General features: G+C 34.0%; 1 protein-coding gene across 1 annotated transcript; it reads left to right on the top strand.

Annotated features, from left to right (window-relative positions):
* Positions 1-1,006: 1,006 nt before the first annotated feature.
* LOC120250496 (amino acid transporter AVT6C-like) lies at positions 1,007-4,878 on the top strand. Its single transcript, XM_039259318.1, has 5 exons — positions 1,007-1,466; positions 1,544-1,696; positions 3,440-3,640; positions 3,892-4,357; positions 4,489-4,878. The coding sequence occupies exons 1-5, from the start codon at positions 1,022-1,024 to the stop codon at positions 4,610-4,612; spliced, it is 1,389 nt and encodes a 462-aa protein (XP_039115252.1). The 5' UTR covers positions 1,007-1,021; the 3' UTR covers positions 4,613-4,878.
* Positions 4,879-17,258: the final 12,380 nt, after the last annotated feature.

Below are 17,258 nucleotides of genomic sequence, written 5' to 3'. Positions count from 1 at the left end.
AATTTATGTGAATGTAAAGATAGAGTCCACTAATTTGATTCTTTTACCGTCTAGGGGAGAAGCGAGTTAAAGGAATTAGATAAAAATTTAAGATAATTAAAAATTATTTAGATTGATTCTTCTATATAAAATTTTGCAACCCATGTACACTTAGTCAAATTACCACTAGAATATATATTTTTTTATCACATAAATGAGACAAACAAATATATCGTTAGTCAGTCTTGAGAGAGTTTGCTATGCAATATGGGATAGCTGACAATTAGATTATGAATAAAATTAAAAAAATAGTATATCACTAATTTATAAATTTAAAAATTTAAAAATTAATCTTACATCACTTTCACATCCTAAGTGTCACATACTTTTATTTTAAATCTATACAACTTTTAAAGCTAAAAAAAGGCCAATCTAGAAGACTCTATTCTCAATATCAAGCTAAATAATTTCATGAGTTCTCTGGACACTGACTTATGTAATCACTAATACAACAATAGTGCTACGATTTTTATTAACAAAAAATCACATCTCTTATACATCACCAACCTCCTCTATAGTATTACATAATATTATATAATATTTACATAGTATAGTATTATAATAGTATTATCAACCCATGAATTCCACCTCTAAATAGGCCTGAGATGCTAGACGGTTTCTTTCATTTACTTAGCTTTTTTTCTCTGCTTGCTCTGTTTTTTTACTTGTTTTCCTGCTCCTCACCTCTGGTGAGCGATGGTTTTATTCTTGTACCTTCGTTTTTAGTTCAATAAATTTGTGATTTATCCACATTTAATTCAAAAAAAAATTTATTTATATAGTTAATTTTTTTATTTCGCTGTAATTAAAAACAAAACACGTTCCATAATTGAGAGTAGTTGCAGCCAATGGCAAAAGATGACCCAACATAGCATGAATAGCCACATCGCGTCCAGATTCACAATCCCCACCCACCGCCTAATTACCATTTTCCAATAATCTACAATTAACATCATTTCCCAAATGTCATTTTCGTAAATTCATGCACTTAAACGACACAATTAATAAACGTCCTCATTTGACATTTCCCCGCTCACCGCATCACCCACAAACCCGGATTCCCGTCCAGATGAAGACACCGCTGCTGCCGGAGCTCCACTCGTCGGCGACCGGCGGCGCGTCGGTGCCCGGAGCTGTGTTTAATATAGCAACAAGCATAATCGGAGCTGGAATCATGTCGATCCCAGCCACGATGCGTGTCCTTGGCGTCATCCCTGCCCTCCTCGTCATCGCCGCCGTCGCCTTCCTATCGGACTCCTCCGTTGAGTTCCTCACCCGATACATCGGCATCAGCACTGGATCTGACTCCTCCATCTCCTACGCGGGCGTGATGCGGGAATCGTTCGGCCGATTGGGATCGATCCTTCTCCAGCTGTGCGTGGCTCTCACCAACGCCGGTGCCCTCATCATGTATCTCATCATAATCGGTAAGGAATTGGTTGAGGATTGGGTTGTGGTTTGGTGTTTTGGGGGTTTTGAATTTGGGGAATGGGATGATGAGCAGGGGATGTGATGGCGGAGAGCTCGGCGGAGGGGGTGGTGCATCTGGGAGTGCTGCAAGAGTGGTTCGGCCGGCACTGGTGGAGCTCCCGTGAGGTTGTGCTTTTCATCATCACTTTCGGTATCATGGGTCCTCTCTCGCTGTTCCGGCGTGTCGGTCAGTGATTTCCACCCCCTTTTCCCCATCCCTTTCTAATTTACTTTTCTATTATTATTATTATTATTATTATTATTTACAATGATAATTATATACAGCAACTAAGACACTAGTCCAAAATCTTTTATCATAAAATAAAAAAGAATTAAATAAAAATAAAACACTAGGTCGACATCATTCAAACACCTTGGGCTTCAGAAACGCAGGTTAGAAGGAATATAATATATATATATATATATATTGTGTAGGGATTAATTTGAAGAAAATGGTTCCTATTATAATTATATTTTTCTTTTAATTTTGGACGCATTAGAAAATGTCCACTTCATAAGATTTAAATACTGCAATAATAATAACGCAGTCTTTTGCTATATTTGTATTTGTGATTAACGGTGGTGTAGGCTATTACACTTTTTAGTGTGTATCATTAAATGCATGAAAAGAGCTGCACCACATTATTCCAGCCCTTACAAAAAGAAATAAATTTTAAAAAAAAAGTAAGCTTTGCCATCTGTGCTTGCCAATCTTGCTTGACTGCTAGCGATTCGTCAAACTTGTTGCAGGAGCTGGCTGCTGGTCTTTTAGATTTGATTGCCTTATCGTTAATTTTTTTAAAAAATTGTTGCCATTTATATATATATATATATATTTACATCTAGTATGTTTTTGATATATGACTTGTTCATCTTTCAGGAAAAAAAATATAAATTATTGGGAAAAAAAGTCTTTAATTTAATGGTTAAATTTTAGAATTTTAACTTTTGAATCAGTGTATATATATGTATATAGTTTGTGATGAATTTTCTATTTGATGCTGCTTCTCAGATGCGTAGGTTTTGCAATTATAAATGTTAATAGGGAGCTAAGATATAACTTAGTGATTTTTTTATCTTTTTTGGGTTTGAAAGATCTCAAGTTCAAAATTTCTTAAATATATTGTAAAAAAATAAAAACATATTTATCGTTAATTTATTAAAAAAATATATAAATATTTGTGCTTTGTGTTTTCTAGTGGAAGAGAAAGCGGTGATAGCCAACGACCATTTAGTCTATTGTCATCGGGTCCTTTATGTAGGGTGTTCGCCTTGAGTGTCGAGTGTGAGTGTGGCTCCCCGAGTTTGATCCCCATCTCGCTGAGGTGAGGCGCGGTTCGCAGTGGTAGATCTGCTCCCCATGCTGTTCGTCTCCGGGCTCCTGCGTTTGTCGTTTTTCTAAAAAACACGATGATATTGTCAAGGGCCCCACGTTCACCACCCTGTTGGTGTTTTGATTTAATTTTAAATTTTTAATAATATGATAGAAGCTAGAATGTGAAAGGCGTGGCATGCCCCCGTCGTGCGAATCAGCTTCGCTTGACGTTTGGATTGAACTGCCACGCTGGTTGGGCTCACTTTCCGTGTTATAGTTGCTTGCTCTTGTTTGTTTTACTTGGTTGGTGATGCTGAGCTATTGTTCAAATGCACACGCGCTTATTTAGTTCCTTTTCATAATTGCACGCTAAATCGTGCACGTTAGGAAACAACGGTATAATAATGAGATTAAAGTTTATCTCAAATATTACCGCTTCTTAAAACAAAGCATTTTATGATATGATGGGTTCAAAGCCTGTGTGTGTTTCTATGCTTAATCTACTAATTATGCCTAGATAAACATCTCAAATGTTCATGGAATGCCTTTGCTTTTTTGCTTTTGAAATCACTTGATTGACTTCTAATCCTCATTGCTATTATTTGGAGATTACAGGCTCGTTAAGGTTCAGTTCTGCTATATCAGTGCTCCTTGCGGTGGTTTTCATGTGCATAAGCTCCGCTCTGGCTATCTATTCTCTATTTCAAGGGACAGCACAGACCCCGAGACTGCTACCGGATTTTTCTAATCAATCCTTCTTTGAGCTTTTCACTGCCATTCCAGTCATTGTGGTAGCTTTCACCTTCCATTTCAATGGTAAAAATCATCTAACAAGCACTTCATGCATGCTAACATTGTTAATGCGCTACTAAGTTACTAACAATTCAATGCCTTCATGCATACAAACAATGTTGTTAATTTTGTTGATGCATGTGTTACTAACAATGAGTATTCATGCATGCAAATAGTGTAGTTCTACTACTAACTGTTGATTTGCTGCTAACAATTAGTTTTCATATATGCAAAAATTGTTGTGTTGAACAAAGACTTCATGTATCCAATTGCAGTCCATCCCATTAGAGCAGAGCTTGACAAATCCTCAGACATGACTATGGCCGTGCGCATCTCCCTGTTACTTTGCTCAGTGATATATGCAACTGTAGGCCTTTTCGGCTATCTACTCTTCGGTGAATCAACAATGGCTGATATACTCTCCAACTTTGATCGGGGCTCTGGTTCTGCAATCAGTCCAGTTCTCAACGACATTGTCCGCTTGAGCTATGCTCTTCATTTGATGCTTGTGTATCCCCTGGTGAATTACTCCTTGAGGATCAGCATAGATGAGCTCTTCTTCCCAAAAGCTCGGCCATTGACCTCAGACAAAGCTCGGTTTGTTTCCCTTACAGTTATCTTATTGGGAGCTTTATACCTTGCAGCCATTGCCATCCCCAGCATATGGACGTTGTTTCAGTTCTCTGGGTCTACCACTGCTGTCTGCTTATCCTTGATCTTCCCTGCTGCTATTGCTCTCAGGTGCATACACAAGCATATACACACACACACATGCACATGCACATGCACCTCACAATTTGCATGATTTTTATCATAGAGTGATGCTTAAAAATGGTTGCAATTAGTGTTCTCACTGAAACTTTTCTTTACAGGGACATTCATGGGATGTCAAAGAGGAGGGACAAAATCTTAGCAGCAATCATGATTGTTTTGGCTGTCGTTACCAGCTCCATTGCTATTGTTTCCAATGTTCTTACTGTTGTTGCTGGTGTGTGAGACTAAAATCAAATGAGTAACAGATTGAAGTCACACTGTCAGATTCAACTCGGACATGATTGCGTGCTAATTAATCCTTAATTATAGATTATTTTTTTTTGTATGAGCTTCCCTTTTGTTATCAGGGAAAGCATTAATGTATTGAGTTGTGTCCATTATTTACTTGGAAATGAGTAACGATATTGTGAGAGTTGCGTGATACTAGGGAGTGAAGAAATCAGAGATCTGCCTACCTGCAATATATTTCAATTTAGCAGTTTTTGGAATTTTCATTTTGCAGTCATTGCCATTCTACAACAGGAGAAACTTCTAATCGGTTTTTACTTAATTAATATTAATTTAATGTACTTATTAATTATATGTTCTAAGATTAATATTGAATTGTTGGATTTAAAAAAAAATTCTCAAATTATTCCATGTAGAGTGTTTTGGTTGCGTTTTGGTGACAGTGTGTGAAATTATTATTAATTTCATAAAAAATAATATATACATATATATATTATAAGTATTTACTTACATTAATGTGATTTATCTATTTTTTTAATATATATATATATATATATTTGCTTACATGTTAGTGTAAAAATTAGTTCAAATTACTTCAAAAAAAAAAAAGTTCAAATTAAAACATTTTAAAAAAAAAAATTTGTCCAACCAGCGCTTCAATTCTAAGCCCACAAATAAACCCAAAGCATGAAAAAAAAAAAATTGTCCAACCAGCGCTTCAATTCTAAGCCCACAAATAAACCCAAAGCATGAAAGCATGCTAATTTCTTGTTGCAGAAGATTTGTTTTTTTATTTTCAATATTATTTAATGTGAAAGTCAACAATTGACATCTCAAGAATAATTAAATTTAATTTTGGTTTCTCCGTTGTAAAATTATCATTTTGATTCATCGATCAAGGAAAATGTTCACATCAATCATTTCATCTCAAATTGATATAACATGACTTTTTTTTGTTTTCTTAAAAAAATTGATATTCCACTAGTTTTAAAAACACAGTATGGGGATTGGAAGGAGGGAACACAAGAATCAAGATAGGGTAAAAGCAAAAAAATACAACCATCTCGACTTATAAAAATATAGGAAAACATGAATAATTAAAATAAAAGTAATATCTTATACAGGGGTACATGAGGATAATCATCCCTTGAAGTGACATTAAACATCACTATCCAAGTTGGATTAACCGGCTCTCATATTGGTCTGCACAAACTACTTTGGAGTGCTAACTTCACCCATTTGAGACCTAGGAAATGGAAGTTTTTTTGGTCATACAAACTGCATCTATCCTCTAGTTTTGTACTAATTTTCTGCTTAGAAGTTTTTTTTGGAGATTACATAAAAAAATTACACCAATAATATTGTTTAGCTTTCATTAAATTTTACTATTTATTGTACCTGCACTAATTTTTATATAATGGAAAAAAAAATTTGTATAAAAGAAAAGATGAAAATAAATGAATAGATTATATATATATTATTTAATTTTTATTAACCTTCAACCAATTATTTTTTTCTCTTATCTATTATTTGAAAGTCAAAAGAGTTAAATTAGACGACTTGACAATAACAATTAAGCAGAACCTCGATTAATTATATGAGCAGGCTTTGATGGCAATGGTGTTGAATCCTTCCTAAAAGCAAATATGAGGATATTTGACTTCCATAATTTTGAGGGCCACAGTAGATGGATGAAACGAATTGGTTATGATCTCTTAAGAGTCTTGCCTATGATCTTTGTTTTCATATCTTATTTTCTTGTGTTTTTAGAAAAAGTGGATAAACCAGATATATTAAAGTAAGAAACAGTACAAACCGACTACCCATAAAAGATCAGACACAACAACAAACCCAGACCAACCACAAGTAGTGATTACTTCTTGTGTTTGTTTGTGCACAGTGGCTATTTTTATCTACATTTTTCTGATATATTTGATGGTTTATTTATTTTTTTTTTTAAAAAAGACCTAAATATATACACACATGCCCTTCCAAGCAACATAACAGTAAGGTGCTTAAATCTCATATGGGATGTCGAATTTTTTTTTTTGATAAAAGTAGATAAACCACAAATTTAGATGTCGAATTATTTATTTATTTATTTATTTATTTTGAAAAGGTGGATAAACCACTATATTAATAAAAAATAACACCTACCACTAGATGTGGTAAGGATACAACCAAAACCCCAATCAAAAGGTACAACTAAAGACCAACAAAACAGGAAAATGAGGAACAACATCCCTCCTCAAGGCCATATGCAACAAGGCACCTATCCCTCGACCGTGTCGTGAACCTCCTCAGCAGGCTGGCTCGCACCACGAAACACACCGTTGGGCCCCAAGAACTCCAAGCTGCTCCGAATAGAGGTGATGATCTCATCAACCTTCTCTCTAACTTTGTCGTCGACTTCCTTTTCAATAAATAGCCCACTAGCAGGCCCATGTTCAGGCCCAGATTCACGGGATCTAGCAATCCCCTCATCAGTTTTAATCCCATGCGCTTGGCCCACATTACGGCCCACATCACAAAGAAGCAAGGGATCTCCAGGTTCCAATACATTCTGGGCCGAACTGACTTGGCCCAAGATCCAATCCGAAACCACACAAATAATTGGGTCCATAAGAACACGGGACCCAACATTCCCAGCATCACATGCGACCCCCCGTTTAGCCAGCATAAGTCTCACGTGAGAAATCTTTCCCCGCCGTTCATCCGCAAGGCTAGGAGAAACCTTGGACACCTTAGAGCTGCCACCTGTCTCTATCGGATTATGGACCACTAGGGGTGGACATGGGCCGGGCGACCCATGGGCTGGCCCAAACCCAGCCCAAAAAATACAGGGCCTGGGTTTAGAAAGTTGGCTCAAAAAACTGGGTTGGGCTCAAATGTTTTGGCCCGATTGAATTTCGGGATGGGGTTTGGGTCAGATGAATTTTGACCCGACCCGAATAAATAAATAATATATATATCATATATTATTTATAATATATAATTATATACATATAATAGTAATAGACTTGAAAAGAGTAAACATTTATAATACTTGTGTTGTATTTTTTTTTAAATGTTTGAAAAAATTTTAGGGGTTGTAGTAGTAGTTTTATTTAGTTATTTCAATTATTTCATAAAAAAATTAATTATTTTTTGGGTCGGGTCGGGCTGGGCCTGGGCCTAATGACAATCAAATAGGTCGGGTTTGGATCAAAACAATTTGGCCCGAACATGGCCCGCCCCAGCCCAACCCGAATATATGGGTTGTATATTTGAGTCTAGCCCAGCCCAGACCCGACCCAGCCCGGCCCATGTCCACCCCTACGGACCACCCAATGCTCGACACGTCGAGCTCTCGATGATCGAGCCTCCAAACGTGCCAGCCCATCTCGCTCGGGCGTCTGAGCCCGTGCACGACCAATGGGTCCCCCCCGAGCATCACGTTGACCATCGGTCAACTCCCCGGCGACCTCCGATGAACCTACACCGTTGCTTGATCCCTGTGGGAGCGATGCTTCACCACAGCCCCACCATTATCACCACCGCAAGCAGCCAAACCAGGCTCCTTCGATGTAGGCCTATCACGATTACTGTGGGAGCATAGCTCCACCACAATATCCTTCGCCGAAGTGGCACTAACAAGGTCACCCGACACCGACCGCGTCCCCAGTTCGACCGGGCGGGAGCTAAGCTCGACCTGCCCCTTATCCCACGACGATAATCTAATCTTCCCTTGAATCCCAACTCTTTTTCTCATCTTTTTCTTACCAAGAAGAACAACGATAGGGCGAGCACACTCCTTCATTTGCTTGCCCATCTCCTCCGGCGGGATATCATGAGTGAACATCTGCTCCTCCATGGCTCCATCCCTCGATCCGCTCACCCACTGCGCCTCAGACCATACCCGCTTCTGTTTAACAGCTCTTCCCTGCAGTACGCAATGCCTAGCAAGTCGACACTTAGACATTTGGGACGACAGCATTTCAACTCCGGCATGAGAGCCAGGCTCCACCGTTGCCGGTCGGACCTCTACCAAGCTACCTTGATTGCCGGTATGGGAGCAAAGCTCGACCACTGTCGTCGTCAAAAGCAGCAACTCACTATCATCACCTGGAGCCACTTGATGATACATCATCTCCTCCTCTTCCCAAGGAAATTGCTCCAACAAAACCAACAGCCCATTTTCCTCCTCCGCCTCATCACCAAACATCCAGGGAAAACCTTTGACTTCATCATGAGCGGAAGACAAGATACCAACTGGAGCAAAGAAACCTAATCCGTCCGACGAGAAGCAAAGGCGAACGTCGCCCTGCATCTTCCCCCTATCTGCGCTCACCAAATTTTTCGAATTCTTTCTCATACATTATGAATAATATAAATAGTGAATTGTTCATAATAATAATAATAATACACACACTCTTCCACGGACATGTCACTTGAAACTTCTAATTAAACTTAATTCGCGTAATTACGTGAACTCCAAACTAAATAGAGATTGAGCATTTACGGCATAAAAGAATTGATGGCTTTTTCTTTTAACAACAATAAATAAAACACACCAATTCATTAATTATTAAAATAAGAGTTCTTCAAAAAAAGCAAAAGGAAAAAAAAAATTCCTGAAACAACTATTTTAATTTGGTAATTTCTTTTTCCTTGCTTTGTTCATTTGCCTTGCATACGAAACCCCAGTATATGCATGAAAATCTTGTAAATGTTGCAAGATGCTTGAAAATATCATGCATGATAGACAGGAATGGTCATCAGTGATTAAGGAAACAATTTAAAAGAGTAACTTTGACTTTTCTAACAGCCAATGTATGCACCAATTAATCCTCCACTACAAGAGCCTTACTTTTCTCTGCCCAATGAGAAAAGAACTTTTAAGATCTTAACAGTGTTTTTTATCTTGTCATTTATTATGTTTTGATGTACTAGATTAATTCTCTATGTTATTATGTACGAGGTTAAAGGAGCGAATGTTTTGTATCTCGGGACTTAAGTACAGGAGATGATGAAGACCTATTCAAAAGGTGCTTTCCCTGTATTAAAAGGTGTATGAACCCAGCCATGTTTTCTTTAATGAAGTAAGATGGTGTAAGCTTGCTGCATTCCTCTTTTCTTCTTTCTTTCTTCACAACATTGAATCGGATCACCTGCACCTCAGTAAACTCAACACTCTTTTTTTGTAACAGTAAAATGATTTCACTTTCAAGAAAATTCAGCAGTGGTCCATTGATAGCAGTTGTGTCCATGAGGAGACAACACACAGCACAATCAATCCTTCCTAACAGTGACACTGACAAACGCTACTTCCTTTTAAATTGTTGAGAAGATGGCCTAACATATATAATGCCCTGTCCTGAAGGATCAATCTCCAACACTCATTCACACACCAGCACATGTTTGCCATCTAACGTAGCTAGCCTGTAAATCATCCATTTTAATTTATCAACATAAATAAATGAACCATATATGCATGGCTGCATGCATGCCTGCCCTTGCCTTGGCCTCATTCTCATAACTTCTTTCATCTCTTTCTTTATTTAAAATCTAATATTATATAAAGATGCAAATGAAGTGCAAGGACCACCTGAGACTAGACTGAGTGTATGGCCTAATTAATGGTCCTCTCGTTTGGTTGATCCTAACCATCGATCAAGTGGTTTCAAAGTTTCAATTTTGAATTTATTGCAGGGACAATTTGAGTTTGGGACCAAAGCATGAGACTGGGCCATAATCTTGATCTCATGATGGTCCTTTGATCATGTGAAGGTAAGCAGACAAATACATAGCACTTTGATGGAACTATTCTCTCATGTTTAATTAGCCCATTTGCACTGTGATTATTGATAAGTGACTTCACCTTTTGAACCCAAAGCTTAAATCATGGAATGTTGTTGAGGTGTTCGTATGGGAGTAATTAATGAAAGAAAAGGTTTTATTTCGAAGTTAAAATTAAGTCATAATTTTTATTTTTTTCTAAAAAAATGGTAAAAGACATATAATCAGTGTATATTAAGAAGATAATTTAGAAAAACACAAATATGATAAAAATGGCACAATGAAAGCAAACATTATAACAAAAATGGCTAAGCATAATTAATTAATATATATATATATATATATATATAAACCTCACTTTGCTCTCAACTCAAAAGTCAAAAATTTAAAGTTTACCATGGCTTGTTTACATTTATTTTTCTCTTAAAGAGTGCACACAAAAAAAGAATAAAAAAATTTTCAATTTTTTTGATGATAAAAACAATTTTTTGGATCATAAGAGATTTATGATATTTTCTATTGGAAAGGTTTCTAATATCATGTGTTCCATCATTAGAATCAAGAATCATCAAATTAAAATCTCAATAAAAATAACTCAATTATTTATTTTCTTACAATCAAGAGTCAAGACAATGAAAAAAAAGTTTATATATATATATATATATATATAAATAAGTTAACCTATGAAAAATAAAACACATGCCAATCCTATCCAACAAAATCTAGGGTCCATGGGGTTTTTTACATTTAAGATTAAGCAAATGGTCCATAGTGCCCCTATTTGCTAAAAGCATAGGTTCCAACTAAGATCCTTACTAGGTCTCTGTTAAGGTCAAAAGGCAATGCAACCGTCCCTTCCTCCATACCCTATTAAGCCTAGGCAATCTTTGAAACGCCCCTATATCAACAACCTAGATATGGCAAGTAATAATTAGGTGGTTCACAAATTCCTTGTGTGCATCACTATCATACAAAGACTACAAACCTCTCTTCAAGTTCATTTCTTCGATTATTAAGCATTAGTTTTGAATAAAAAGCATTAGTTTTTTCTCACATACAAAGTTGGAATCCTCAGTTAATCACATTTGGAATCAAGTATTTTGAATGTACATATGTATATGGACATATATAATGTATTTAATCTATCAAGATTCCTTTGAGATTAATGGCTATAATACAATGAATGTTGCGTAACAATAAAAAATTTAAAGCACAATCTAAATAATACATAGTAAAATTGGTTCAATATTTGCCCGAGCCATCTACTCTCACTATAAACTTCTAATTTTTTTTTTCTCCTTTTCAACCGAGCTCCTAATATATAATTAATGAAATACTTGATTTAAAAGATTAAATCAAACTCAAATATCACCCTAACAAGTAGTTAGTATTTGATTCCTCTCCTAATTTTCAAAATTGAGTTTTTTTTAAATAATAAATGAACCATTCAAATTATAATAAGAGAAAAAAATAAATAAAAATTACAGGCTCAAAATCCTATTGTCATGGCTCGTCCACATCTTTGTCTTAAAAAAAAACATAGATGGACTATGAATGGATTTAAAAAAAAAAAAAATCAGATTATAAGCAGGGATAATTAGCTTGACAAAATTAAACTATGGCTAATCTATACTAAAACTATAAGCAACCTAACAATTGATTAGATTATGACCAATTTCTTTATCAACCTTTCAAACCTATCAAATCAAAACTTATATCAATTCCCTCCCTGCTTTTGGTCATCAATTTCTCTTTGGATTCACTAATTATAGTTTTAAATAGCATAGTGGTCTACCGACAATGTACTAATCCTAATCAGAATTGAGTGTGCTAATTACCATTGACCTTAATGAAATGCTTTGGAAATTATGCAAGAACCTTCATGCAAGTTCCATATTTTATTTTATTTTTCGGTGAAAAGTAGCGTATTGTTAGGTGAATGTTGTTTTCACATATAATATCCATACTTTTTCTATAAGTCTTAAAAAAAATAATAAGGAAAGAAAACCTTACTCTTCACTTTTGATTTTCTTGTAAACATATGAGCTTTCTTTTTATTCTTTTATAAAAAACCCATTCCAATTTCAAATTTATATGAATAAACCCTTTCAAACATAAAAGCAATGAGGTATAGAAATCTCTTTAATTTCAAACCTAGATAACTAACGAGTTTTATGGTTAATGATAACAATCAACTAGTTTAATTTATGTTAAAGAGAATAGGTTACATATTTCGATGCTTTTAGAAATATATATATATATATATATATATATATATATATATATATATATTTAATGAAGTGGATAAACCACAATTTATTGAAGGAAAAGGTAAGTACTACAAACAAACAACAAGAAAATAAAGGAACAACGCTAACTAGGTTAGAGGGGGCATTCACTAGGAGTGATGCACCACCTATATCTAAACAACAAGAAACAAAACCACAGAACAAACGAACAAAACTAATAGAATGCAGTTGAGGAAACGAAGGTCACCAAGAGACAACAGAGGTCTTCTTCAGCTACCTAGAAGAAGATAAGGGGTGAATCACTCCCGAATCGAGGGGTCCATGGAAATGCTTCTTTAAACCGACCTTGAGCTCAGGAAGACGAGAGAGTGCTTCAGCTTTTGGACTGAGTCTGAAGGTATTTATTGGTGATGTGGGTCCTTAGCTGCAGAAATTCGAGCAAGAAATATGTGAATGATTTTGACAATAATAGTGTAAGCATCTCGAAAAAAATAATTAAAAATGCAGTTATTCTTTTCAGATATTCTAATAAATTGTTTTAGAAATCAAGCCTCTCAAAATTTAAAATTGGGCATCTAATGACGAAATCCAAGAAATCCAGATCTCGGGGTAAAGATGAGGCCCGAGTAAGAATATTAAAGGATTGCTTATATATACACAAAGATAGTGTTCATAAATAAGGTTGTTAATGGTTTTAAAACAATTCACAAAGTTTTAAAGAATTGCACATAGATATCCTGGTGAAAACATTATTATTTAAATAAAATCTTTAAGATGCTATAAAAATCACAAATAGATATATAATTGCTAAAAATAGAGAATAATAAGTAAATAATTTCAAGAATCTCTCACATATATTGAATTCTCTAAAATTATTATTATTTTTATTTTTATTTTGATAAATACAATAAGTCAGTTAGTGAGAAGTGCACAGGTGAGTGGGGGCTCGATCATCCAGTCTTGCATCTTCACTAAAGGATGTGGGGCTCGGGTTGCAAGCTCGAATCCACACCTCAGACCCATTATCACTACATTGCAATCGGGAGTATTTGAATTTGGAGTAATGAAATTTTTTTTTTATTTTATTAAAAAAATTCTACCATCAACTTGTTTATGTGGAATAATGTCACTGAGCTATGAAATTGTTGGCATATTTTTTTTATAAAAATCAAACATATTGTGCGTGAAGAAAACACTAATAAAAAATATAAAATGATTGAGAGAGGTCAAAAATTATCGGTTTGTTGAAATCAACCCATATTTCACTCTACCGCGAATTTTTTGTCTCTGCTTTAGTGTGGGTCGGATATTATATGAATATAGAAAAAGAGAAAAAAAAAAGTAGATGGTTATGTTTTATTTAATATTTATAATTTGTGTTAATAAAGAGACAATATCCATGCAAGAATTCTTAATGAGCACAGAACAGACATGCATGAATTATGAAGATATATTTCACACTCGATGAAGTAGATTGCAGCATGTTTAATACCATTTCTAACCCACAATCCCAAATCTCTATCCCAAATCTCAAATTTGGTCTTACTACAGAAAACTTTACTCCAACCACAAATCTCAAATTTTACCCAAAAAAAAATATTCTTATAATATTCTTTTCATATATTATTTTATTATTATTTAATAAATATATTTGAAATTAATCATTTTAACAATAAATTAATTAAACATTAATTACAATTTATAAATAATTTATTAAAAAATATAACTTAAAAAATTTACAACTATATTTTTTAATTTATTAATTAAATATATATTAATAATTAACAATTTTATTTGTTAATTAAATAATTATTATTATTGATTATTAATTAATTACACACAAATTAATATTATAAATAACTACTTATAATTATATTAATGGATTAATAATTTTATATTTTCCATTACAATAATAAAAAAATAAAAAATAGAAAATATAATTAAAAAATAAGAAATAATGTGGGATCCCAAATTTGGGGTTGCAATAGTGTGACTCCAAATTTGGAGTTGCACTATTGCAAAACCCAAATTTGGGGTAAGATTTGGGTGTGGATTGGAGTACTCTACACCCAAATCCCACCCCAAATTTAGGATTTGAGTGTTGGGTTGGAGATGCCCTAACCCACTAACTAGCTAGCTAGTTGTCCAAATTGTGGTGAAGCCAGGTACTATGACACATTTTGATAGCCACAAGGCATCAATTTTTTTCTTGGCATTACCCTATCTTATTTACTGTGTTTTCATGTGATTGTTTTGATATGTTTACATCAAGCAGATTAATTATATATGTTGTGTCTCATGTCACTTGAATCATCTTATAATAATCTGAGTTTAACTAGTCTTCAACTTCTTCTTCTTCTTCTTTTTTTTCCCCTTCCTTATTTTAATAATTTTTAATAAAAGCAACAATTATTATATATACACCCTCATAATTAGAGATTCATTATCATTATTACGCCTAGTGAGATTCGAACTCGAAATTTCTTATATGTTTTACACTTGCTTTTCATAATGGGCTAATAATACTATACTATATGAGTTTTTTCGTTTTTGGGGGAAAGAGCCACCAGAGTAGTTATTTTATTAATAATCAGAAAAAAAGAGTTCAAACAACACAGACACAAAACAGCAGGCTCAAAGAGCCCACAAAAAAATCTAAACAAACAAAACCAAAAATAGAATTTTATTAATAATACTATACTATATGAGCTTTTCTGTTAGTCTTCAACTCATTATATATATATATTGAAAATGATAAATAATACCACTCCAACAGTATAAAAATAGTAGTTCATATGCGGATATGCCTCCCAAATTCAAAATCAAAAATAGGATTCACAATCAAGTATTTAAATAAAAAAGAAGAATTTTTATTTGCTATTTATGCTTAAAGATATTCTATTTAAAAAAAATTTATGCGAGAAACTCGTCTAATCCCTATAAACATGAACTTTGTCTATTTATGAATTCTGAAATTTTATTGTATAAATATTTATTTATGTTAATGTGACATAAGTGTATTTTGTTATTTGAAAACAATTATTTGTTAATTTTATTTTATTTTTATGATAATGTGGACAAACCACTATTAATCACACATTCACTAAATACTCAACATCTCCTATGAAAAATAAAATCACTATCATCTAGCTATTGTGTTGATGGTTAATTTTAGTATATTAAATAAAAAATATTTTTTTGGTAAAAAAAATTACTGAGATATTTTATAGTTCCAGTTATTACTAGAGTTATTTTTAATGAAAAAAATGTTTTAGGTAATGAATTAAAATAAATATAAAAACAATTAGAAATCATTGAGACACTTTTGCTTTCTAATATTAACTGTGATAATTTTTTCATTCATTTATGTTTTTTTTAAAAAATAGAGTAACTCAGAAAAATAAAAAAATATTTCAAGTTATTTATTTATTTATTATTTATTTTTTGGTGAAGAAAAGTTAATTATTTAGCCAACGGCCTTTGGGTCAAATTGGCATCGGGTTCCATATGTAAAGTGTTCGTTTCGGGGAGGATCCGGGATCGAACCTCATAGCCTACGCAAGGTGAGAGCATGTGGGTCGGCGTTGAGCTTTGCTCCCCCACACATGCACGCCCCTGAGTTCTGGTGCTTATCGCCTTTCTCAAAAAAAAAAAAATTTATTTATTCTAAATGAAAGAGAGTGGTCATAACAGAGTCATGGTAAAAGGAAAAAATAATATAAATAATTATACTTAGGTAATGTCAGGCTCACATTTAAACTACTATTTCTTATCGCAATTATTTTCAGTTATCAATAACACTAAAACGAAGGTAGAACTAAACATTACCTGATAAACACTTATGCTACATAGAATATTAATCATATTTATTTACTTTTAATATATGTGGATAAGCTACAACGTTCAACTATTGTTGTGAGAGGGAGATCAACTGTCAACCACTGATCTGAGAGCAAAAAATATATTACTATTCTTCCATTATGGAGGATGATAAAATATGAAACTCCCCCATATAGCAATTATATATTAATAATTAAATCTTATTTAATTTTTTTTTGTAAAAACCATTTCATGTAAAGAGAGTAAAGTTCTTTTTTATTTTACAATCGGTGACAAACATCCTCACTTAAGGATTTGTCAAAGAACATGCAGGTGCAGAGATGCACTAGTTACAGTTAACAATTGACTCTTTAGAGACTTATTAACTGTCTAGAAGTCACATGGGGAAATAAAAGTCTCTCATGTGCATGCATAGAGGATTTGCAGAAACCATACAAAACTAATAAGTCACCCTTGCCATGTAGGAGAGGGATACAACTCTTCCTACATGGGACCTGTCTGAAATCCATTTAAACAGTATTATAAATAGTATATGACCTAAAAAATAATGGATAAATAGTACTACTGCAACATCTATATAGTACTGCTACAAGGTAGGAGCAGACTTTCAACTCTGAGCCTGTCCATCTATTGTCCAATTGACAATCTACTGTACTGGGCAGTGATTGTCAAAAAAAGAAAAGTTAAGAGGGGAGTAAAAAACCAAGTCCCCACCCTAACCATCAACCAGAACAAGGAGTAAATAGTGGTGCAAAGAATTGCTGGCCTTGGGG

Source organism: Dioscorea cayenensis, chromosome 19 (assembly GCF_009730915.1).
Source record: "Dioscorea cayenensis subsp. rotundata cultivar TDr96_F1 chromosome 19, TDr96_F1_v2_PseudoChromosome.rev07_lg8_w22 25.fasta, whole genome shotgun sequence".
NCBI classification, from domain to species: Eukaryota; Viridiplantae; Streptophyta; class Magnoliopsida; order Dioscoreales; family Dioscoreaceae; genus Dioscorea; species Dioscorea cayenensis.
The sequence above is the reverse complement of the archived record's forward strand: the minus strand, read 5'-3'. Positions and strand labels throughout refer to the sequence as shown.

What these genes read in the sequence shown, in the direction of transcription:
- LOC120250496 (XM_039259318.1), top strand. Translation starts at nt 1,022, where the DNA reads ATGCACTTAAACGACACAATTAATAAACGTCCTCATTTGACATTTCCC. An exon ending in TTTCACCTTCCATTTCAATG is followed by an intron (nt 3,641 to 3,891) that starts GTAAAAATCATC and finishes ATCCAATTGCAG; the next exon opens with TCCATCCCATTAGAGCAGAG. An exon ending in CCTGCTGCTATTGCTCTCAG is followed by an intron (nt 4,358 to 4,488) that starts GTGCATACACAA and finishes TTTTCTTTACAG; the next exon opens with GGACATTCATGGGATGTCAA.